At 33.5% G+C, this 19,083-nt stretch overlaps 1 protein-coding gene across 1 annotated transcript in view; it reads left to right on the plus strand.

Moving 5' to 3' along the window:
• Window positions 1–16,787, plus strand: part of CCDC19 (Cilia- and flagella-associated protein 45) — a gene marked incomplete at both ends in the record, with an annotated part of 33,180 nt that extends 16,393 nt beyond the window's left edge. The window contains 6 exons of the mRNA XM_012944573.1: window positions 24–365; window positions 6,221–6,505; window positions 8,139–8,446; window positions 9,651–9,875; window positions 10,780–10,838; window positions 16,654–16,787. Of these exons, the coding sequence (XP_012800027.1) occupies window positions 24–365; window positions 6,221–6,505; window positions 8,139–8,446; window positions 9,651–9,875; window positions 10,780–10,838; window positions 16,654–16,787 (1,353 nt within the window). The remainder of the gene's footprint in view (window positions 1–23; window positions 366–6,220; window positions 6,506–8,138; window positions 8,447–9,650; window positions 9,876–10,779; window positions 10,839–16,653) is intronic.
• Window positions 16,788–19,083: the final 2,296 nt, after the last annotated feature.

Raw genomic sequence — 19,083 nt, forward strand, 5'->3', positions numbered from 1 at the left:
TGATCCCCACTATTTTTTCGTAGGAAGCAGTAGAGCAACGTAAACAGAAAATGCGTGAATATGATTTAAATCGTGTGCGTAATGAACGACTTACAGATTTGGAAGAAGAAGCAAAAAAACAAGCAGAAAGTTTGTTACAAAAAGCTTTGGAACAACGGCAAGATCAGGAAGATGAGATAAAGGCATTAAACGAATGGATATTAAATGCCAAAATACAAGCAATAAGAGACGAACAAATTCTGGAAAAAAGCTTAATCAAAAAGGAAATGGCTGAAGAAGAACTACGTCTAGATAATATGATGGAATTAGAAAGACAAAACGCTATACACATACAGGAAGAGATAGAAAAAAAGCGTAAACAGCAGGTAACAGCTTTATTTGAATTATATTATTGATTGATTTGTTAATTCTTTTGGTAGGCTGACTGATTAATATTATTTCATTCTTTAATAAAACCATTCCTTTAAATGATCCACAACGATTTAGCTGACTTTTCAAGGGAACATGTTCATGACGTGGATATAATCTTTTTTCCTTTTTTAAATATCTTAGATATCCATACTATTAACAAAGCAACATATTATAAAGTCATGTGGAACTAACCATAAGCTAAATAACAGATAAAGCCACCATTGAACGTCTTAGTAAAGATAGAGTTTCATGATGTCAATTTACGTCAGCATATTTAATGAAAAACACGATTGGTAAACTTTATCTGATATCGCTTAGTTATTTTTCACTAACAACTGTCGGTATGTTCTTTTCTGAGTTGCTAACTACGTTGCAGTATTGTGGCATGTAAATTCACTCTTACCTAGAACCCCGGTTAGGATACTGAAAATCGTAGTTTTATAACTCAAGTGATTGTGAGTTAAACCTATGGCTAAAATCCACCACGTCTGGTAGACCTTAGCATACGCATAACCAGGGCATTTTTAATTCATAGCTGAGTAAAAGTTTTATAAATGACTGGAATTTATGAACAATAAATGGAAAGATATGTTACCGTCAAAAGTATATGAAAATATTATGAAACAACTGTTTGGCAAATATCCATTGAAAAAATTTGTAAACGGATTCAATAAACAGTGAGAATCCAAGTTTCATATCTCTTTACTTGCCTTAGACTAACGGACTGAAACAAAATACAAAAAAAACAACCGCTAAATTTGTTGATTATTTCGTTTACTTAGAAATGCGATTAAATATTTGTGAGTTGTAAAGGTACGAAATTTTCTAGAACACAAACCTGAAAATACAACAAAACATCACCTTCTTTTATGTCAGATTGATAGTAAGATCACTAATATATGAACGATTGACATCCTTTGTAATATTATCTGTAGGTTCTGCAATTATAAGTCCAAATTACCAATCCAAGCAGTGGTCCGATCTTAGAAAAATACATCGTTCAAAGTTATAGCGTATGAATTTAGGATTGTTTGTCAAATAAAATAAAATTATTAGTGCCGGGTTGACCAATATTTGATGTTAGCTTAAATAAATTTATATGTTAAATAAAATTGTGAGATTAATGGTCGGAATAGATATGGTTAAGATAAGGTGACAGACATAATAATGCAATTATAAATTCGCCAAAATGTTTAGCGGAAGACTATATCCCACATAAATAATTTTGTGTATAAATAATAACGAGAAAGTTACAGTTCTTTAGAAAATCCGGCGAAATTATAGAAAAAAGACCAAAAGCAGCATGTTTACAACTTCCTCACGAGAGTATTTTGAGGTCATGTAAATTACTGATCACTTAATCTGTAATTTACTGTAACGTTTTGAGTGGTATTAATGGACTTTAATTTTGATACATGAAAAGAATTATTTCCTTATACAACAGTTTATTTTATCTTCCTTAATTTGACATTTTTAAGCTGCTAGTGACATTAGCCCAATAGCATGATACAAATTTGAAGCGTATGATAAAAAAACCATCAAAATAATCTGTTGAGATTATACTCAAAACAAGGAGAGCAAATTTTTAAAACTCCGCAGCTATCCAAATAATAAACAAATAAGCTGTTAAAGGACATCCCAATCGTCCAATTATTTACACTCAAAAATCACCAATATCATGTTCATCTAGAAATTTTTACTTATCAAGCTCTTTTGTTTAACTTAAAGTGTGATTTAAGCTGTTTAATATCGAATGAACTGTTTCCATACCTGAATGATTAAACCAGTGGATAGAAAACCCCAAACGTAAGTTTTATGCTAAACGGCATTCCTCAGCACGACGTACCTATTATTTGAAAGAGATTGATTCTCTCCGTGATAACTTCACTGATTATGATACTAAGTGATACGTGTTTAAATTCCATCAAAACTTCAGTTAATTCTTGGTCACAGATGTTACATGTTGACAATTGTCACCCAATACAGAACCAAGGTTTGGGCTGTCTTGTTAAATCCCTCTATTTACTTGACACCACTTAAGAGGCCTAAAACAAGCCTTTTACACACTTAATTCATTTCATTTACGCCTGTTACTCCCAATGGAGCATAGGCCCCCGACCAGCATTCTCCAACCCACTCTGTCCTGGGCCTTCTTTTATAGTTCCATCCAATTCTTGCTCATTTTTCTCATGTCTATCTCCATTTCTCGGCGTAACGTGTTCTTTGGTCTTCCTCTTTTCCTTTGGCCTTCAGGATTCCATGTGAGGGCTTGTCTTGTGACGCAGTTGGGTGATTTCCTCAATGTGTGTCCTATCCACTTCCAGCGCTTCTTCCTGATTTCTTGCTCCGCTGGGATCTGGTTTGTTCTCTCCCACAGTACGTTGTTGCTAATAGTGTCCGGCCAATGGATCTGAAGTATTTTGCGTAGACAATTGTTAATAAACACCTGTATTTTCTGGATGATGGCTTTCGTAGTTCTCTAGGTTTCTGCCCCATACAGTAGAACTGTCTTGACATTTGTATTGAAAATCCTGACCTTGGTGTTGTTTGACAGTTGCTTTGAGTTCCAGATGTTCCTCAGTTGTAAATATGCTGCTCTTGCTTTGCCGATCCGCGCCTTCACATCTGCATCAGATCCACCCTGTTCATCAATGATGCTGCCAAAATACGTAAAGGTTTTTACATCTTCCAAATCTTCTCCGTCAATTGTGATTGGATTGGTGCATTCTGTGTTGTATCGGAGAATCCTGCTCTTCCCTTTGTGTATATTGAGACCTACTGCTGCTGAGGCTGCTGCCACACTGTTCGTCTTCTCCTGCATCTGTTGTTGCGTTTGCGATAGAAGGGCCAGATCATCTGCGAAGTCTAGATCGTCCAACTGCATCTTAGATGTCCATTGTATCCCGCGCTTCCCTTCAGACGTTGACGTCTTCATGATCCAGTCGATTACCAGGAGAAAGAGAAAGGGTGAGAGTAGGCAACCTTGCCTAACACCGGTCTTCACTTCGAACGACTTTGTCAACTCTCCTCCATGCACAATTTTGCAGTGTAATCCATCATATGAGTTCTGTATGATATTGACTATCTTCCGAGGCACGCCGTAGTGTCGAAGAAGTTTCCATAGTGTTGTTCTGTCCACGCTATCAAATGCCTTTTCATAGTCAATCAAGTTGATGTAGAGTGATGAATTCCATTCAATTGATTGTTCCACAATGATCCGTAGAGTTGCGATTTGGTCTGTACACGATCTATCCTTACGGAATCCTGCCTGTTGGTCTCGAAGTTGGGTGTCTACACAGTCCTTCATCCTGTTTAACAATACCCTGTTGAAGACTTTTCCCGGTATTGAGAGAAGAGTGATGCCCCTGTAGTTATCACACTTGCTGAGATCGCCTTTCTTCGGTATTTTGATCAGAAGTCCATCTTTCCAGTCTGTTGGTACTTGTTCCTCATCCCAAATCTTATTGAAGAGAATGTGGAGTAACCTTGCATTTGCCGCTACGTCTACTTTTAGTGCCTCTGCTGGAATGTTGTCCGGTCCTGCTGCTTTGCCACTCTTGATTTGTCTGATGGCCATGCTGATTTCTTCAATTGTTGGTGGGCCAACATTGATTGGGAGGTCCGTGGGTGCTGCTTCGATGTTGGGTGGGTTCAGTGGAGCTGGTCGATTCAAGAGTTCTTTGAAGTGTTCTACCCACCTGTTTTGTTGCTCTTCAATGTTGGTGATTACCTCGCCCTCCTTGCTTTTGACTGGTCGTTCTGGTTTGCGGCAATTTCCAGAGAGTTTCTTTGTCGTGTCATACAGTTGTCTCATATTCCCTCTCTTGCAGCCTTTTCCGCCGTCGTTGATAAATCTCCCACAGATTTACGTTTGTCGGTTCTGATGCTCCTCTTCACTTGCTTGTTAACCTCTAAGTATTCAGCTTGTACCTTGGCTTTTTTTGCTCTTGTTCGACTGGTATTGATTGCCGCTTCCTTGTTCCTCCTTTCTTGAATCTTATCCAGTGTATCAACAGTGATCCATTCTTTGTGATGGTGCTTCTTGTGACCCAGGACCTCCTGACATGTTGAAGTGATTGCCTCGTTGATCCCCTTCCAGTTGCTCTCCACAGTAGTTCCTTCTCCATTGAGTAGATCATGAAAGGCCTGGAACTTGTTGCTGAGGACTATCTTGAATTTGTTGAGTTTGTCAGTATCCTGAAGAAAGGCCGTATTGAACTTTTGTGATACTGTCTGCCCCGTTGTCCAGTGCTTCTTGAGTTTCAATTTCATCTTGGCGACCAGCAAGTGATGATCTGATGCTATATCAGCTCCTCTCTGGGTTCTCACGTCCTCTAGAGTCCTCCTGAACGTTTTGTTGATGCAAATATGGTCGATTTGGTTTTGCGTGGTGTGGTCCGGTGAAGCTCATGTGGTTTTGTGTATGCGTTTATGTGGGAATATGGTGCCGCCTATGACCAGCTTATTGAAGGCACATAGATTTGCAAATCTCTCACCATTTTCGTTTCTTTCTCCCAGTCCGTGTCGTCCCATAATGTCTTCATATCCAGTGTTGTCCATTCCAACCTTGGCATTGAAATCTCCCATCAGAATGGTCAGATCCTTAGTTGGGCACTTCTCGATGATTGACTGCAGCCTATTGTAGAGTTGATCTTTAGCTTCTTCATTGTAGTCGTTGGTAGGCGCATAGCATTGGATGATGTTCATTGAAATGCCTTCTTTCTTTGTTTTGAAGGAGGCTTTGATGATCCTTGGTCAATGAGATTCCCATCCTATAAGCGCATTTTGCGCTTGTTTGAACAGCATCAATGCAACTCCTTGTGTATGTGGTGCATTTTCTTCTTCATGGACGGAGTATAACAGGAGCTCTCCTGTAGTTAGTCGTTGTTGTCCAACTTGTGTCCAATGTGTTTCACTGATCCCAAGTACCTCTAGGTTGTATCTTCTCATTTCTGCAGCAATTTGGAAGGCTCTCCCGGTGTCCCACATTGTACGAACATTCCATGTACCTAAATAAATGGTCGCTCTGGTTGTCAGAAGGGGCATCGACCTCGTAACTTCCGAAGGAATTCGGCTTTCATCATGAGGCGTCATAGTTCTTCTAAACGAAGAGCTTCTGACTCCCAGGGCAGAGTTTAAAAGGTTTGAATAATTTTTTCTGGTTAGCGTTTTCTTAGCGAGTTAGTTTTCTACAGGATGGGGACGCTAACCCCATGCCCAACCCTCCTCCTTTATTCGGGCTTGGGACCGGCAGTAGCCCACGGAGGGACGCCAGGCGGAGTTTTTTACACTTAATTAGATATCCATAATAAAGCTATGAATATCAGTTTATTGTTTCTCAAGTTATCAGAAGAATATTTTGTGAAATCTCAAAGTGCGCACATTTTTTTAAAAATTTGTGCTTATGATTACATATGTGAAGAAAATGACAGTTTAATAAATGAATTTTTCACTTCAAATATATCAACACTATTGAGTTTATCCTTCTTAACAAAAAAATCTTCCCTACGATCTCGTGATCAATAAGTAACATCCGGATTTTACCAGAAAAATTTCTAACGTTTAGTTTATTCATTGATTCCAATTTGTTTAGAATCTTATGAGTTGCATCAGTTTACTCAAAACGATTTATAGATTTTATATGATTTATTTTTTCACTATAAGACTGTTTTTTAGTAAACTAAAATTTTAGAATTTCGGCGAATCCTGATATCAGGAGCGTAATCATCGAGTTATAGGTGGAAGCAAATTAAAATGGATTTTGATAATTCTGTGAAATTTGTTGTTATTATTATCAATTTTTTCTTAGGAAATTCTTGGAGCTTGTAGAGTTTTAGAACAAATCGAGGAGAACAAACAAGATCGTTTGTTGGAATTAGAACGGACCGAACAGGAAAATATTTTAGCGACACAACGAATAGCTGACGAGAATATGAAAGAAATTGCTAACAGAGAGAAAAAAAGAAAAATTCAAGAAAAAATGAGAATAGAGCTTAATATAGCTAATGAGGAATTACGAAAACGACGAGAAATTGAAAAGGAAAAAGATCGTCTGATGGATCTGAAAATAATGCAAATTCAAAATGAAAAAGCAGTAAGCCACTACTCCATAAACCATTTTTTATTGGCACGAAAACATTATTGATTTTTTTGATGAAATCATTCAATATAAAATATTGAATGTAAGTTCTTGTAGAAACAGCTAGCGAATAATCAACTTGTATTTATGAACTCTCATTCTCTGACAATGAAATAGTATTGTGTGGACAAGGATTGTAAAAGCTGCTACACAAGAACTAAGCGAAATGCGCTACGTAGATAAGGTTGGCATCGACGTGGCGAAGTAGAACTTGGAAAATGATAACAAGAGGTTAAGGAATGTTTAAGATTTATTTCTAGTAACAAATCGATAGAAATTGATTTTTTTAATTTGTAGGTGTATATTATTATTGATAAAGAGCGTGATATAGAAATACAGCAAGTTCTTCACTAGCTTTTGTTCCAAACCATAGCTCATTAAATACCAAGCAACTGAATTACACAACCACAAACATTTTAAATAAAGAACTTCTTGTTTGAATTTAGTAACTACCGGTGTGGCTTGCACTACTTATGCAGAAATAAGTAGTAATTAGCAAGAATTAGGAGTAGAATGTTTATCAGCAGAACAATGAAATAAAAATAAAAGAAAGGAAAATGAAGAACATCAGGATTGAAAGGATAATGTAGTATGTTAACAACAAATGAAAGATGTGCAATCAATGTATGATTTTCATATTTCATAAAAGCTCTGTTTGTTTGTGTATAAAATAGTGAATTGTTTTTTCTCACGAAGTCTACGTTCATTAATTACATTAGTAACAATTTTTAATTACTAACTTTCAGAAAATAAATTCTATCGAATACGTTTTTGTGTAGATGTGTAAAATCATGGAGAATACTACTTCAATTTTAACTGAAATTGATATAACAGCTAATTTAGAATGTTTTCTCTTGGTAACTGAATCATAAAGAGTCAAGTAATATTGTTTTTCTACAGTTCTCACTTTGTCCATGTCAAAGTAATGGGAAATAATGTTGAACAAAATTGACAATTCATAAACACTGAATACAATATGTGCTTAATATAGCTGATAAGAAATCATTACCTTCTTGTAATCCATTTCGTATATACTACAGTAATTCTATACATAATAGTTGGGAACAAATAGTCAATATCTATCCATATTTGTGAATTACCTAGCTTGCTAAGCAATTTTTAAGCAAAGACTTTCACTTGACAATCGACTTAGTTTTATGATAAATGTATGTATTTGGAAGTAATATTTTCGGATATATTGAATTAAACTGACGGAACGTTTTTTAAAAGTTAAAAAATTCATATCAATTCGACCTTAAGAAGATTCAGATATGTTTATTTATGTCAGCTGGTGAAGTCTGCTGCACTTAAATCAGAAGATTAACGGCATTTAATTTGGATCTAATTAATTCTTATTGCTACTTTCATCAAATCATTCAAAAACCAGATTTCATTTTAGATACACTGTTGATGTGATTTTCACAGTTGGTGAAATCGTGTCGTTATTTATTTATTTTAAAACAACATACTTTGTTAAATAGCTTTATTGTATTTGTGATTAGAAAACCATTATAAACGCTGTAATTTTAAGAGAAATAGAGAAATTCAATCATGAATATGATTTTTAACTTTCTTTTCTCATTTAAAGGAACGTGAAGCTGCCTATGAAGCCGAACAAATACGTATAAAACGTGAGAAAGAACTAGAAATCACACGTTTACGTGCATTACAAGAAAGAGCATCAGATGAGGCGGCAGAACGTGATGCATTAAGAGCTAAACGTGCAGCTGAAGCCAATGAAAGAGAATGGAGACGTAAAGAATTATTAGCTGCACAGAAAAAAATTGAAACAGAAAATGAATTGAAATTAGCTAGAGCAGCACAAGCTGAAGACAGAAAACGTCAGTTAGCAATTGAAGCTGGTCGTGAAAGAGTTGAATTTGAAAGAATTTTGAAGTAAATTATTTTATATCACACATTCAATTTTGCACTCTTTGTTATTTTATTAAATGGTAGATATACGTTGGTTTCATAAATAATAACTATATCTTTATTTATGCTGAACATTTACAAACTTCAGTTATTTCTAAATGTTTAAAAATGCAATCTTAGTTGATACCCTTTGCTATCGTATAGACAAAATGACTAATCTCATAACTTCATTCCTAACTAAATTTCAACATTAATCCTTCAAGCTCGCAAGCGGACTTTGAATTCAAACAACTCATCAAGTTTCACTTCAATGTTTAAACCATCAACCGCATACATTACTGAAATTTATTATGTAAGTAAACTCTAAAAGTGAGATTTTTGTGGTTAGGTTATGTGAAGAAATTAGTGATGATTATAGTTGTGGGGATGATTGACTACAAAACATTTTATTCTCCAGAAATATAAATTAAAAACAAGCTCTTGAAGCATACTTTAATGAGATCATATATCTTTTCCTCCTTTTAAACGACCCTTTACATATGAATACATTGGCATTTTAATAGATTCAAATTTCATTTCTCACCCGATTAATATTATTCTAAGGGGTACGGTTACAATACTACACTTTACTTCTCCTATTCGTAGAATATCAACTAACATTCAAGATTCCAAGTAAAATATGAAAGAAAAGTACAACGAACCAATTTACATTATTGAATCTCTTCATATTCCTCACTTGAAAAGTTACTATTTGACTCAACAGTCTGTTGATTTCATTTAAAACACGGCAAGAGCAATAAGAATAATAAAACGCAATTGGGAAACAAAACAGTATGAAAAGTCTGCTATAAAATAAACGTATGTGTTCATTCATTAAGGAGAAATAAAAAGCGACTTTCATAAAATCACTGATTCAATGCTCATATGTCAAGTAAATGAATATTGAGGATGAATAATTCACTGCTCAATTAACCTTTTCGATACTCATAAGAATAGTGTATATCTGAGACAAGTAAGGTCAATCATAAAAAAGCTCGAAAAGGTTTGCATAATTAGAAGCCGATAAGTTAGTACAATATACACGTTATGTTACCATAAACAGAAGCATTAAAATTACGATCAATGATACGTTTTTTTTTAATTAGATCAACTATTTCAATAGAATATGATTGAGAAAATGGCTTTATGGATAAGAAATGTTTTTACTTTAATTCATATACTTTTTAAGGCGTCAACAAGAACTTGTGGAAAATGATAAACGCGCTGAATATGAAGCTAAACAGAAGAGTTTTCAAAATTTAAAAGATCTTCGCCTTCAAATATGTGAAAAAGAAAAAGAACGCGTTGCAGAAAGAAATGCTGTATTTGAAGAAGGTCTGCGATTAAATGAAGAAGCAAGATTAAGGCGTTTGCGTTTAAACGAGGCGAAAACACGTAAATTAAAAGAGTTAAAGTAAGTAGTTCTATTTTGGTTTTGGTTATTAGCGGAACATAAGAAGTATTTTACGTCACATTTTATATCTTTCTTAAAATCATATGCCTACATCTTAGTAAGTTTTACTTGTCGTAATGTAAGTTAAAACTAACAATATTTGCATTTATAATGCTTGTTTGAAGTGAAAGCAATGTACTGAAATACACTTTGAATGGTATGTATGATTGAAATCTTGGAGTTCCTCGTCGTTTTTCAATCGTCATTCAGCTGAATGTACCCACGTTTTCGTGGTGACGTTCACAGGGTGTACTACGATCTGTTTATAATCATATTAAACACTAGAACAGTAGTCCAATAGTCTTGTGAGTAACGATAACCACTAAATAGATATTTACTACCAGCTGTAAGGTATTCTATGTCTTTGTTTATCAATATCTCGAAGTGAATTGACTAATGTAGATATGTATTGGCTCATTGAATAGATACATATTTTCTGCATTCACAAATCAATTGAATAACCACTAGTAGTTAATATACGTTGTCTGAATTTATCTAAAACAAAATTTTGAACAATATTATACGTATTACTTAAGTATTATAATGGCCGTTATTTTTTATTCATAATAATAATAATAATAACAACCACTGACACACCAACACTGTTGACCGTAATTAATGTCGTATTATATGCCAGCTACTGTCACGTACACACATTTATGACTGCTCTCAACAAGATAGATTGTCATAGATCTTAAGTATATAATGCACAATGATAATATGGTTTAACAAGAGAGAGAGAGAGAGAGAGAGAGAGAGAGATTGTGTGTAATTCATTAAAGATAATCTACCTATTATTTTATTGATTTAAACTTATAACCTTCTACAGAAGAATAAAAATAAATAAAATATTCTTAAATTTTAGAGAGGCTGGCATACCAGATAAATATCTTTCACAAGTTGAAAGGAAAGTTGCACAATTCGGTAATTTTCTATCAATGGATTAAATGGAATATTATAAACAAATGAAAACCATTAAATATTGAACTGTCATTTATATTATTTGGAAGAAAAAAGATCGAAAAATAGGATAATTATTATGAAAATTGACGAATGAAATAAATAAAGAGAAATTTTATGTCAACATTTGATATAATACTCATTAATTGATTTAAACTTTATTCAGAGAACAAATTACATCGGAAACAAATAAAATTGGTATTTCAAGATTAATTCATTCATGTTCTGTTTTCCTGCTAAATGTTACGTTTAACCATCTTTTGGCTTGTATATGATTACTTCATTAATTATACATGCATATATATATATGTATCATAGTGAACAAGAACTTGAGTGGGGAAGACCAATTAATTGTCAAATACAAAATTACACAATTGCTTAGCAGAATATAAAAATCACACATTAAATACGTCGTTTTTATGTCTTCCTCTAACTGTGTTATTATCTCGACTGACCTCCGATTTCTTTCCTGTTCTCTTTATTTCAATCTTCTACAAGGTAGGCATTCCCCTTCCAATCAGTACTACATACTACTTATACCTGCTAACATTTATTATATCCTATAGTTCTATGAACATGTGTTACCTTATGTCTTGGTAACATGCTTATCACAAATACATAATAGTTTCGGTCTTGAGTGCATACCTCTAACAGCACTCAAGACCACTTTGAATCATACTACTGTATAGAATAAAACAATTGATCTCTATATATACTTAGGAATGCATGATTATTAAAGTTATTTACTATACTAAATATTTTATTATTTTGAGTTTGAGGATGCTAGTTCATAACATCTATGACACAAACAGTGATTAAGTGCATAAAAATTAAGGTATAATCTGAAATGTTAAATGTTCACTGAAAAGCTTGAAGGTGCTGGTGTCGATCCCTGATGAGGTGGTGAACGCGCACTGCAGCGAAGTCCTGCGCTTCTTGGTCTTCAATGATTGTCCAACAAAGGTCAGTTCATGAATAATCTCCATATCTCCTTATACTAAAAAAGCAACCCATTGAGTTGGTTATTTTATGTTTATGATATGATGCGCTTTGTAAATTACGTTTATCTTTCTTCAGTTAAATCATATGACCAAATGAAATAAAGAAGTCACACTAGTCAACAAGATAGTCAAGCGTATTTATTGAAACTGGGTACAGTATTGTTTTGTGATAAGTCTTGCAGATTGAACGCTATATTCGTCTCTTAAGCTATTCTGTAACCTCCAAGCTAGAACTATAAAGCGACTTGAACACGAGAGAGAAGACGCAAAGCATGCGAGAAGTAGTTTACTCCAAGGTTCGTCTCAACACAGAAAATACAGGGTTTTTATAATATTTCAAATGTTCTTGAGTTGCTAGAAGAATCTGGAATGCTACTAAACATAGTAACAGTGTAGCAATCAGCCAATCAGAACCTCAGTATGTGACGTTTCACTTCCTTCATATTTTTGGCTAACACTTCAAGTGAACGTTGATTGGATGAAACGGATCTTAGTGTTTCCTGATGCTTGCTTATCTTTTGCAAGCAAGTTACCGGATCACCCCAACATTTTATTAATGGATTGTACGGTTTACCAAAAACAATATGGAATAGTCAATTGAAAAAATTAAGTAAAAGTACATTGATGCATATAGTAATGATATTCACTAATTTGAAAAATAAAGGTTTCTGTCATGAATCCATTGAAAAAAGGTAGTATTTGGGGATTGTTTAATCTCATTCACGGACTTAATATTGAGGGACGATAATTCAATATTAATTCTACAAACAACCAATGAAATGACCAAACTTTTCGACTAATTAACCCATGACTGCTGTTAGTAAATACGCTCTATCTCGTCTAACCAAGTTACCGTGATTAGTGCATTTTTTGTTATGGCACAAAACTAATATAACGAATAAAAATAGATGTTTAATATTATATTGCGGCTTGTGTGATCAGGGCGTAATTACAGGAGAATCGTTGTATCATCTTAAGACTTCGACTATCGATTTGCTCGTCTATATCTCCAGTAGGACCGGTGCCCTTATCTTAGCCTGTTGACATTGAACAATAAACAGCAACTGAGAACTTAACAATTACTGACACTTAAGCTCCCTTCAACTAATCATCGAATCGGACAAGTACAGGAAGCAGATTAGTTCTTGCTTCTACTCTATTCAATCATGACTCAGAACCCATAGTATCCTTGATATGTTCGATCAAACAGCAACACAACATCCACATGACTTAGTCATACGTGACGCTACACTGAAGTAATGGTGAAATAACTAAATGATTATGAATCTGGAACAATAAGACATATGACAACGATTTATTAGTCAAACGAAAGCTCGAAAACAGGAGAATATACATATACAGAATTAATTACAAATTATGGTATAAATAGTAATTCTTCATATTATAGTATCAAAAGTTATACTTTCACACCATTTGTCCCATTACATTAAAAACATTTCTAAAGATACACAGTCCTATCGTAATAAACGTTTTACTGAGTGTATTATTATCACTGCTGTCTTTTCGAGCTCAAGATATATATATAGTATTAGTAAAGACAGAATTTAATTTCCTTGTATAATTGCAGATAACGGATCTTTGGTTATGTAAAACAATATCATAAAAATGTTGCCACTATTGATAATAGGAAAAAAAAGGTGCTTTGTTTCTCTGTAGTAAGTTAGAAAGATGACAAAACTTTAGAAGGATTATCTAATTAGGTCTTTTCCATTGTTTATAACAATAACAAAGTAATTATTCAACACTAACAAATGCTAAAATCTATCATAGAAATTACATTTAAAAAATGTAGATATTTTAAAAGAAGGTATTGGTTAAACGTATTAGGACTTCTTCATGAAAATATGGAACGTTTTACAGAATATTTTTAAAGATTGAATTTAGTTTATAGAATGAATAAGAATTATTTTAATGTGCTCTAATTGAGGTATGTGAATATGTACCTTTATTAATTCTTATGTAAATCTAATGATCATACAGGACCTTATGCTATAGTTAGGATTAAAATTAATCATTTTAACTAGCAGTAAAAAAAAACTAGTTAAATTATTCATTAATTGATGTGTAACTACTTAGAAACTGCGTGTTTGTTTTATCATGTTAATATAAAAGGTGATCAAAAATATGCTTAAAAATCATAATGAACTAACCAACATAATGTACTTTATTGATGACCAAAATGCCTGAAGTGTAAAATAATAAAACGGTGGTAGACGACTTTTCACTATCTATTTATTTATGTAATTCTTCATAACGCCGGTAATTGTCATCCATACTGTTTATTCAAATTATTTTCATCCACACATATATATGGGGCTTCGGATATAAACCTGACTTGTGGTACTTCGTGTCCCCTATTGGACAATTGACTCGAATGATGAACCAATCACCGTCAAGTAATTTGTAATTCAATCAGAAAAGTAACGAAACTGACAAATAAATGATTGACTACAACCTAATGTTATCCATTGTCATGGTTGCTAGATTTCTTAAAATCAAACATTTTTATGTCTAATTCACATAATTTAACCGCACTTGAAAATAATACCTTGTTTATAAATAACGTTGTTACTTAAGTTACACTACACTACTACACTATTATCGTATATGCAGCTTATCATTTGATTACGATTTGTATTTCATTGATTGAATTATTAAGAAAATACTATATCAACAGCATAAATAAATTTGAACCAATCGAAGTGTTAAGGCAAATAACAGGCTGCTAAGATATCTAAACTCGCTGAAAACTGTCTGACATAGATTACAATCAGTCATTTTTGAAAAACCCGTGGGGGCCTTTATTTTGTCGTCATTTAGATCGGACGATGTTGTTGACGGGCTCTCCACTTTAGTGGCCCGTGATCTGTTTCTTTAATTCGATCGTATGAATGATTGTTATTGAAATACATATATCGCCTATTCTCGTATATAATCATCGACTTAAATCGCGTTAATCAATAACGGAATTAAATAAATCAAATAACGAAAATGGACTTATGAGTACATATATTTTGTATATGAAGCGAATGGAATAGAACAAGCGAAACGACGCGCAGTGGAGATGGCGGGTAAGCCAACCCCCATTTAACTAAGCCTTAATTAATATTTATAGTCACACAAAAGCAAGTGACAGACGTGATGAGTAATGGGATAAGAAATGTACACACACCTACGCGCTCATATAAAAACAGTCAAGATTGATAAGCGGATAAATAACAAGGTCAAAATGTGACTCAAGTAGAATGAACAGATTGAGCTGTCTGAAAGCTAGAATAAGGTATATGGGCTTAACATAATAACCGACACTACAAACCCATAAAAAATACATGTCTATTCATTAAGTGAGAGTTGAAGGTTAACTTGGTGACACTTCATTGACTTAAGACTATGGATTGCTCGCTGGCGAATCACAATATAGTGAGTCAGTTATACAACAGATTGATTATTAAAAACCTATAAATTCTACACTTGCAAGTCGATTACACGAATGTTATTTATTTTGAGAAAAGATGATCATTTACATGTAGATAACACAGTTATATACATTAAATGATGAATATTTCTACAACAGAACAGAGTTTATTATAGGAAAACTTGTATTTTATTGAGTTCTATGTATTTGTTGTAAAGTGGATGAAAGAGTTAGTGTTTCACTATATTTATTAAAAGTAGGAAATTATATAATTGGTTTTAATTTATCCTGATCTCAAGTCCTACTCTATTGATAGTATCTTGTTATTGATATGTACTGTACATTTATGATTCAACATAACGAAACATCTCTCTCTATGAGGTTGAATGGAGAAAACTAGTGAGATTTTTTAACCAGTCAACAATGATTTCTATTTATAAGGTGACAAACCAATAATAATGAAGATAAATATGACAGGCAGGTAATGTTTATTAAAAGCTTCCATAAATATTTTAACTATTTACGCAAAAAGAGGATATTATGCTGAAATACTGCAGAAATGTGCAAAGAATACCTCATCGGGACCAAACTTATGGTACTCTCAGTATCCTTTGAGAAAGGTTTAGCTAGCAGTCGTCAATGTCTTATATTCCTTGAAGTCATCTACAGTTACCCAATGAGTCTGGTGGTAATTAGTTAACCCGTTCAGATAAAATGAATGACGCATGCAAAAATCTAAATATTGATTGACATCATGAACCGATTGGTGTTAGACCACCATTGACAACTTGGAAGCACTGTACGGCCGTTTCGTCCTACTGTGGAACTCCTCAGCAGTGCGCATCCATGATCCCGCTCGTGGGATTCGAACCCAAGGCCTTCAGTCTCGCGTGCGAACGCTTAACCTACTGGACCACTAGGCTGGCATCCAGTGGTGTTAATGTCTAACCTCAATCAATCCACGAAGTTGCGCGACCATCTTCAATTGTGCTAAGGTATACCCCTGTTTCTACCCGACACGGATTAGCTCCACTGGTCACGGCTTCTCACCAGAACTCCGAGAGTTTTCTCACGAAGCTAGTCACTAGTGAGCACATGGTAATTATCAGTTTAGGAGTTGTGGAGATTGTTAAGTTTTTGATTGAAACGGCCGTCCAGTGCTACCAGGTTCTCAATGGAGGTCTAACATCAATCGGTCCATAACCTTAATCAAAAACTTAACAATCTCCACAACCCCTAAACTGATCTAAATATTGATTCGATGAATCGTGTTCAGTTCAACTACAATGTGTTTGTATATAGTATGCAATCATCTTAAAAGTTTGTATAAAAATTTTAATAGGTAAGGAGCAAGAACCATATTTATTTCTTCAGGATTTGACAGATAAACGTAAGCGTCTTATCAACGTAAAGTTTGTTGCTAAACTAGTTGATGAAAGTCTAAATATGGATCGTCTGAAAGTTCTTTTAGTTTAAATCATTGAACAAGTCGACATAGTGCATAGATCGAAGGAGAATTAAGTGAGCATCTTATTTTTTGGTGATAACCGACAATCTAAAAATAACTGTTCAAACAAACGAAGAAAATGTATGAAATATCAACTAACAAATTACAAAACCCAATTTATTAAGAAAACTGATATCTCTTGTTTATTTGTAAAAACGATCCAGGTCAGTATCCTGTCAATTTATTGATACTGTTAAAAGTGTCTAAAAATGTTGAAAACATGACCCAGGACTTGTTTTTAAAGGAAGATAGGGTGTAACGAAGAAGGAAAACTGAGTTTTTTCAGTTGATCGTTTATAATTAACTTTTTAGTAGATAACCAATTACAAAAAAAATCGAAGTGATAGAAAGGAGTAACTATATAACTCAGTAAACTAGTTATATTTCTTGATATTTATCGATTATATCCATACAATAAGTCATCACCAAGTGCTACTCAATTTAATTTAGTCAAATTGAATTACTAAGTAGTATAAATAAACTATACAGAATTCGATGCCTTCAGACATAGTTATTGATTTATTTTTAATGTATAAGAAATCTTCATATTCTGTCTTTTCCTTATTTCTTGTATCGTTCCATAACAACGTTTATTTAGTTAGAATATTATTTAAAATATAGTCGTTTAGACATGACTACAAAAGGATAAAACATTCAAGAATTATATCACCTTAATTAAGTAACAAAATTGAAATGTTTTATTGTAACACTTTAAAACTAATTTTCTTAAATAAAAAAAGATTATTAAAAACTAGGTTAGGATAATTATGAAAGTGAATTGTGAACTTTGGTAAAATAACCTACAGAATACAAAGTATTTAGAAAGAGCATGAATAAAGTGATAAATAAGTCGGAAGTTAAAAGTTAACAAAATAAAGACAAAGTAACCAAACAAATTTGCACTGATAGTATTACAAGAATATTAATCTTCATATATATGTTTGAGCAAACTAAAGTTACCATGAAAAGTGACTGAACAATTTATGTTAGTTTCCTTAATTATAAGATAATTTGTCTAATAAGGTTACTCCGACCGCAAATTATAATATTGAATAAAAAAACCGACCTCAGATTAATAACATAAGGTGCTGTTCTTTAATTTAATTTCTACTATGAAGACAGTATATATGGAGATTATGGTCACTCAAGGAACTTGTATTGGACCTATGGGTCAGAAGTTTGATACATATCGATGTAAACAAAGAAATCAGAAAGGCGATGGAGAACAACGAAAGCAACTTTTAAGATATCTAGACTAAATAATGTTCTAGCATTTATCAGTATAGGGTTAAGGAGATAAGGTTTTTGATTGAGATCATGAACCGATTGATGTTAGACCACTATAGGAAACCTGGAAGAACTGGACGACCGTTTCGTCCTAGTATGGGGCTCCTCAGCAGTGCGAGAGGGATCGTGGATGTTTAATTCTATGAATCATAAGCTTTGCTTCAGTGCACAAGTCACTTCCGTGCTACATTTTATTCCGAAATTAATGTAATTTAAATGTGACTTTATATCACACTTTCTATAATAATGCACTAAATTGAACATAATTGTATTTTTTTTAATTCCTTGGGTGATGTAATTATGTTAGTTATATATACCTTTTTAAATAAAAATAATATATTTGTAATATCCCAATGAGTAGAAAATTGGATTTTTCTGACGTTTCGTGGCTTAGTGTAAGTCACTTCTTCAGAGAATAAATAACCAAATTACATTAATCCAAGTTTAAATAGTACAACGGAACAATGCAAGAATAATATTTGATCAATCAAAAACAGGTCTGAACAAGTTGATGTCATGTCATTTCTGTCAAGGTGATTCATAAGTGATAAGTATGTAAATTTGTGTGTGTATGTATGTGTGCATTGTTTAAGAATGAACACTTGTGTGACCTATATGGTAAGAAAGGATAGAGTTTAAATTTGTAATATGAAAGTGTGAAATTGTAAATACGATCAGACTGAATGGTTAGGATAGATGGTCCAAGTAGGATGTATGGTAAGGCCTTCTTTTCTATTGAGAGAAGTAGGATTAAGCATTATATGGAACGCCTCGGCTACCCTCCTTTCTTTGTAGTTAGAAAAGCCTTTTTGCAATATTTTGATATTTTTAAAATTGATTTGGTGGTTGTTGAAAATGGCATGAACTGCTATTGCCGATTTAATTTGAAGTTGGTTCAATTCTACCGGATTGTTAGGAGGTTTCTTTGTGTACCTAATATGTTCTTTGGCTCTAGTCACGATTTCGCGGGATGACTCT

The sequence above is a fragment of the Schistosoma haematobium genome, chromosome 1, assembly GCF_000699445.3.
Source record: "Schistosoma haematobium chromosome 1, whole genome shotgun sequence".
Lineage (NCBI taxonomy): Eukaryota > Metazoa > Platyhelminthes > Trematoda > Strigeidida > Schistosomatidae > Schistosoma > Schistosoma haematobium.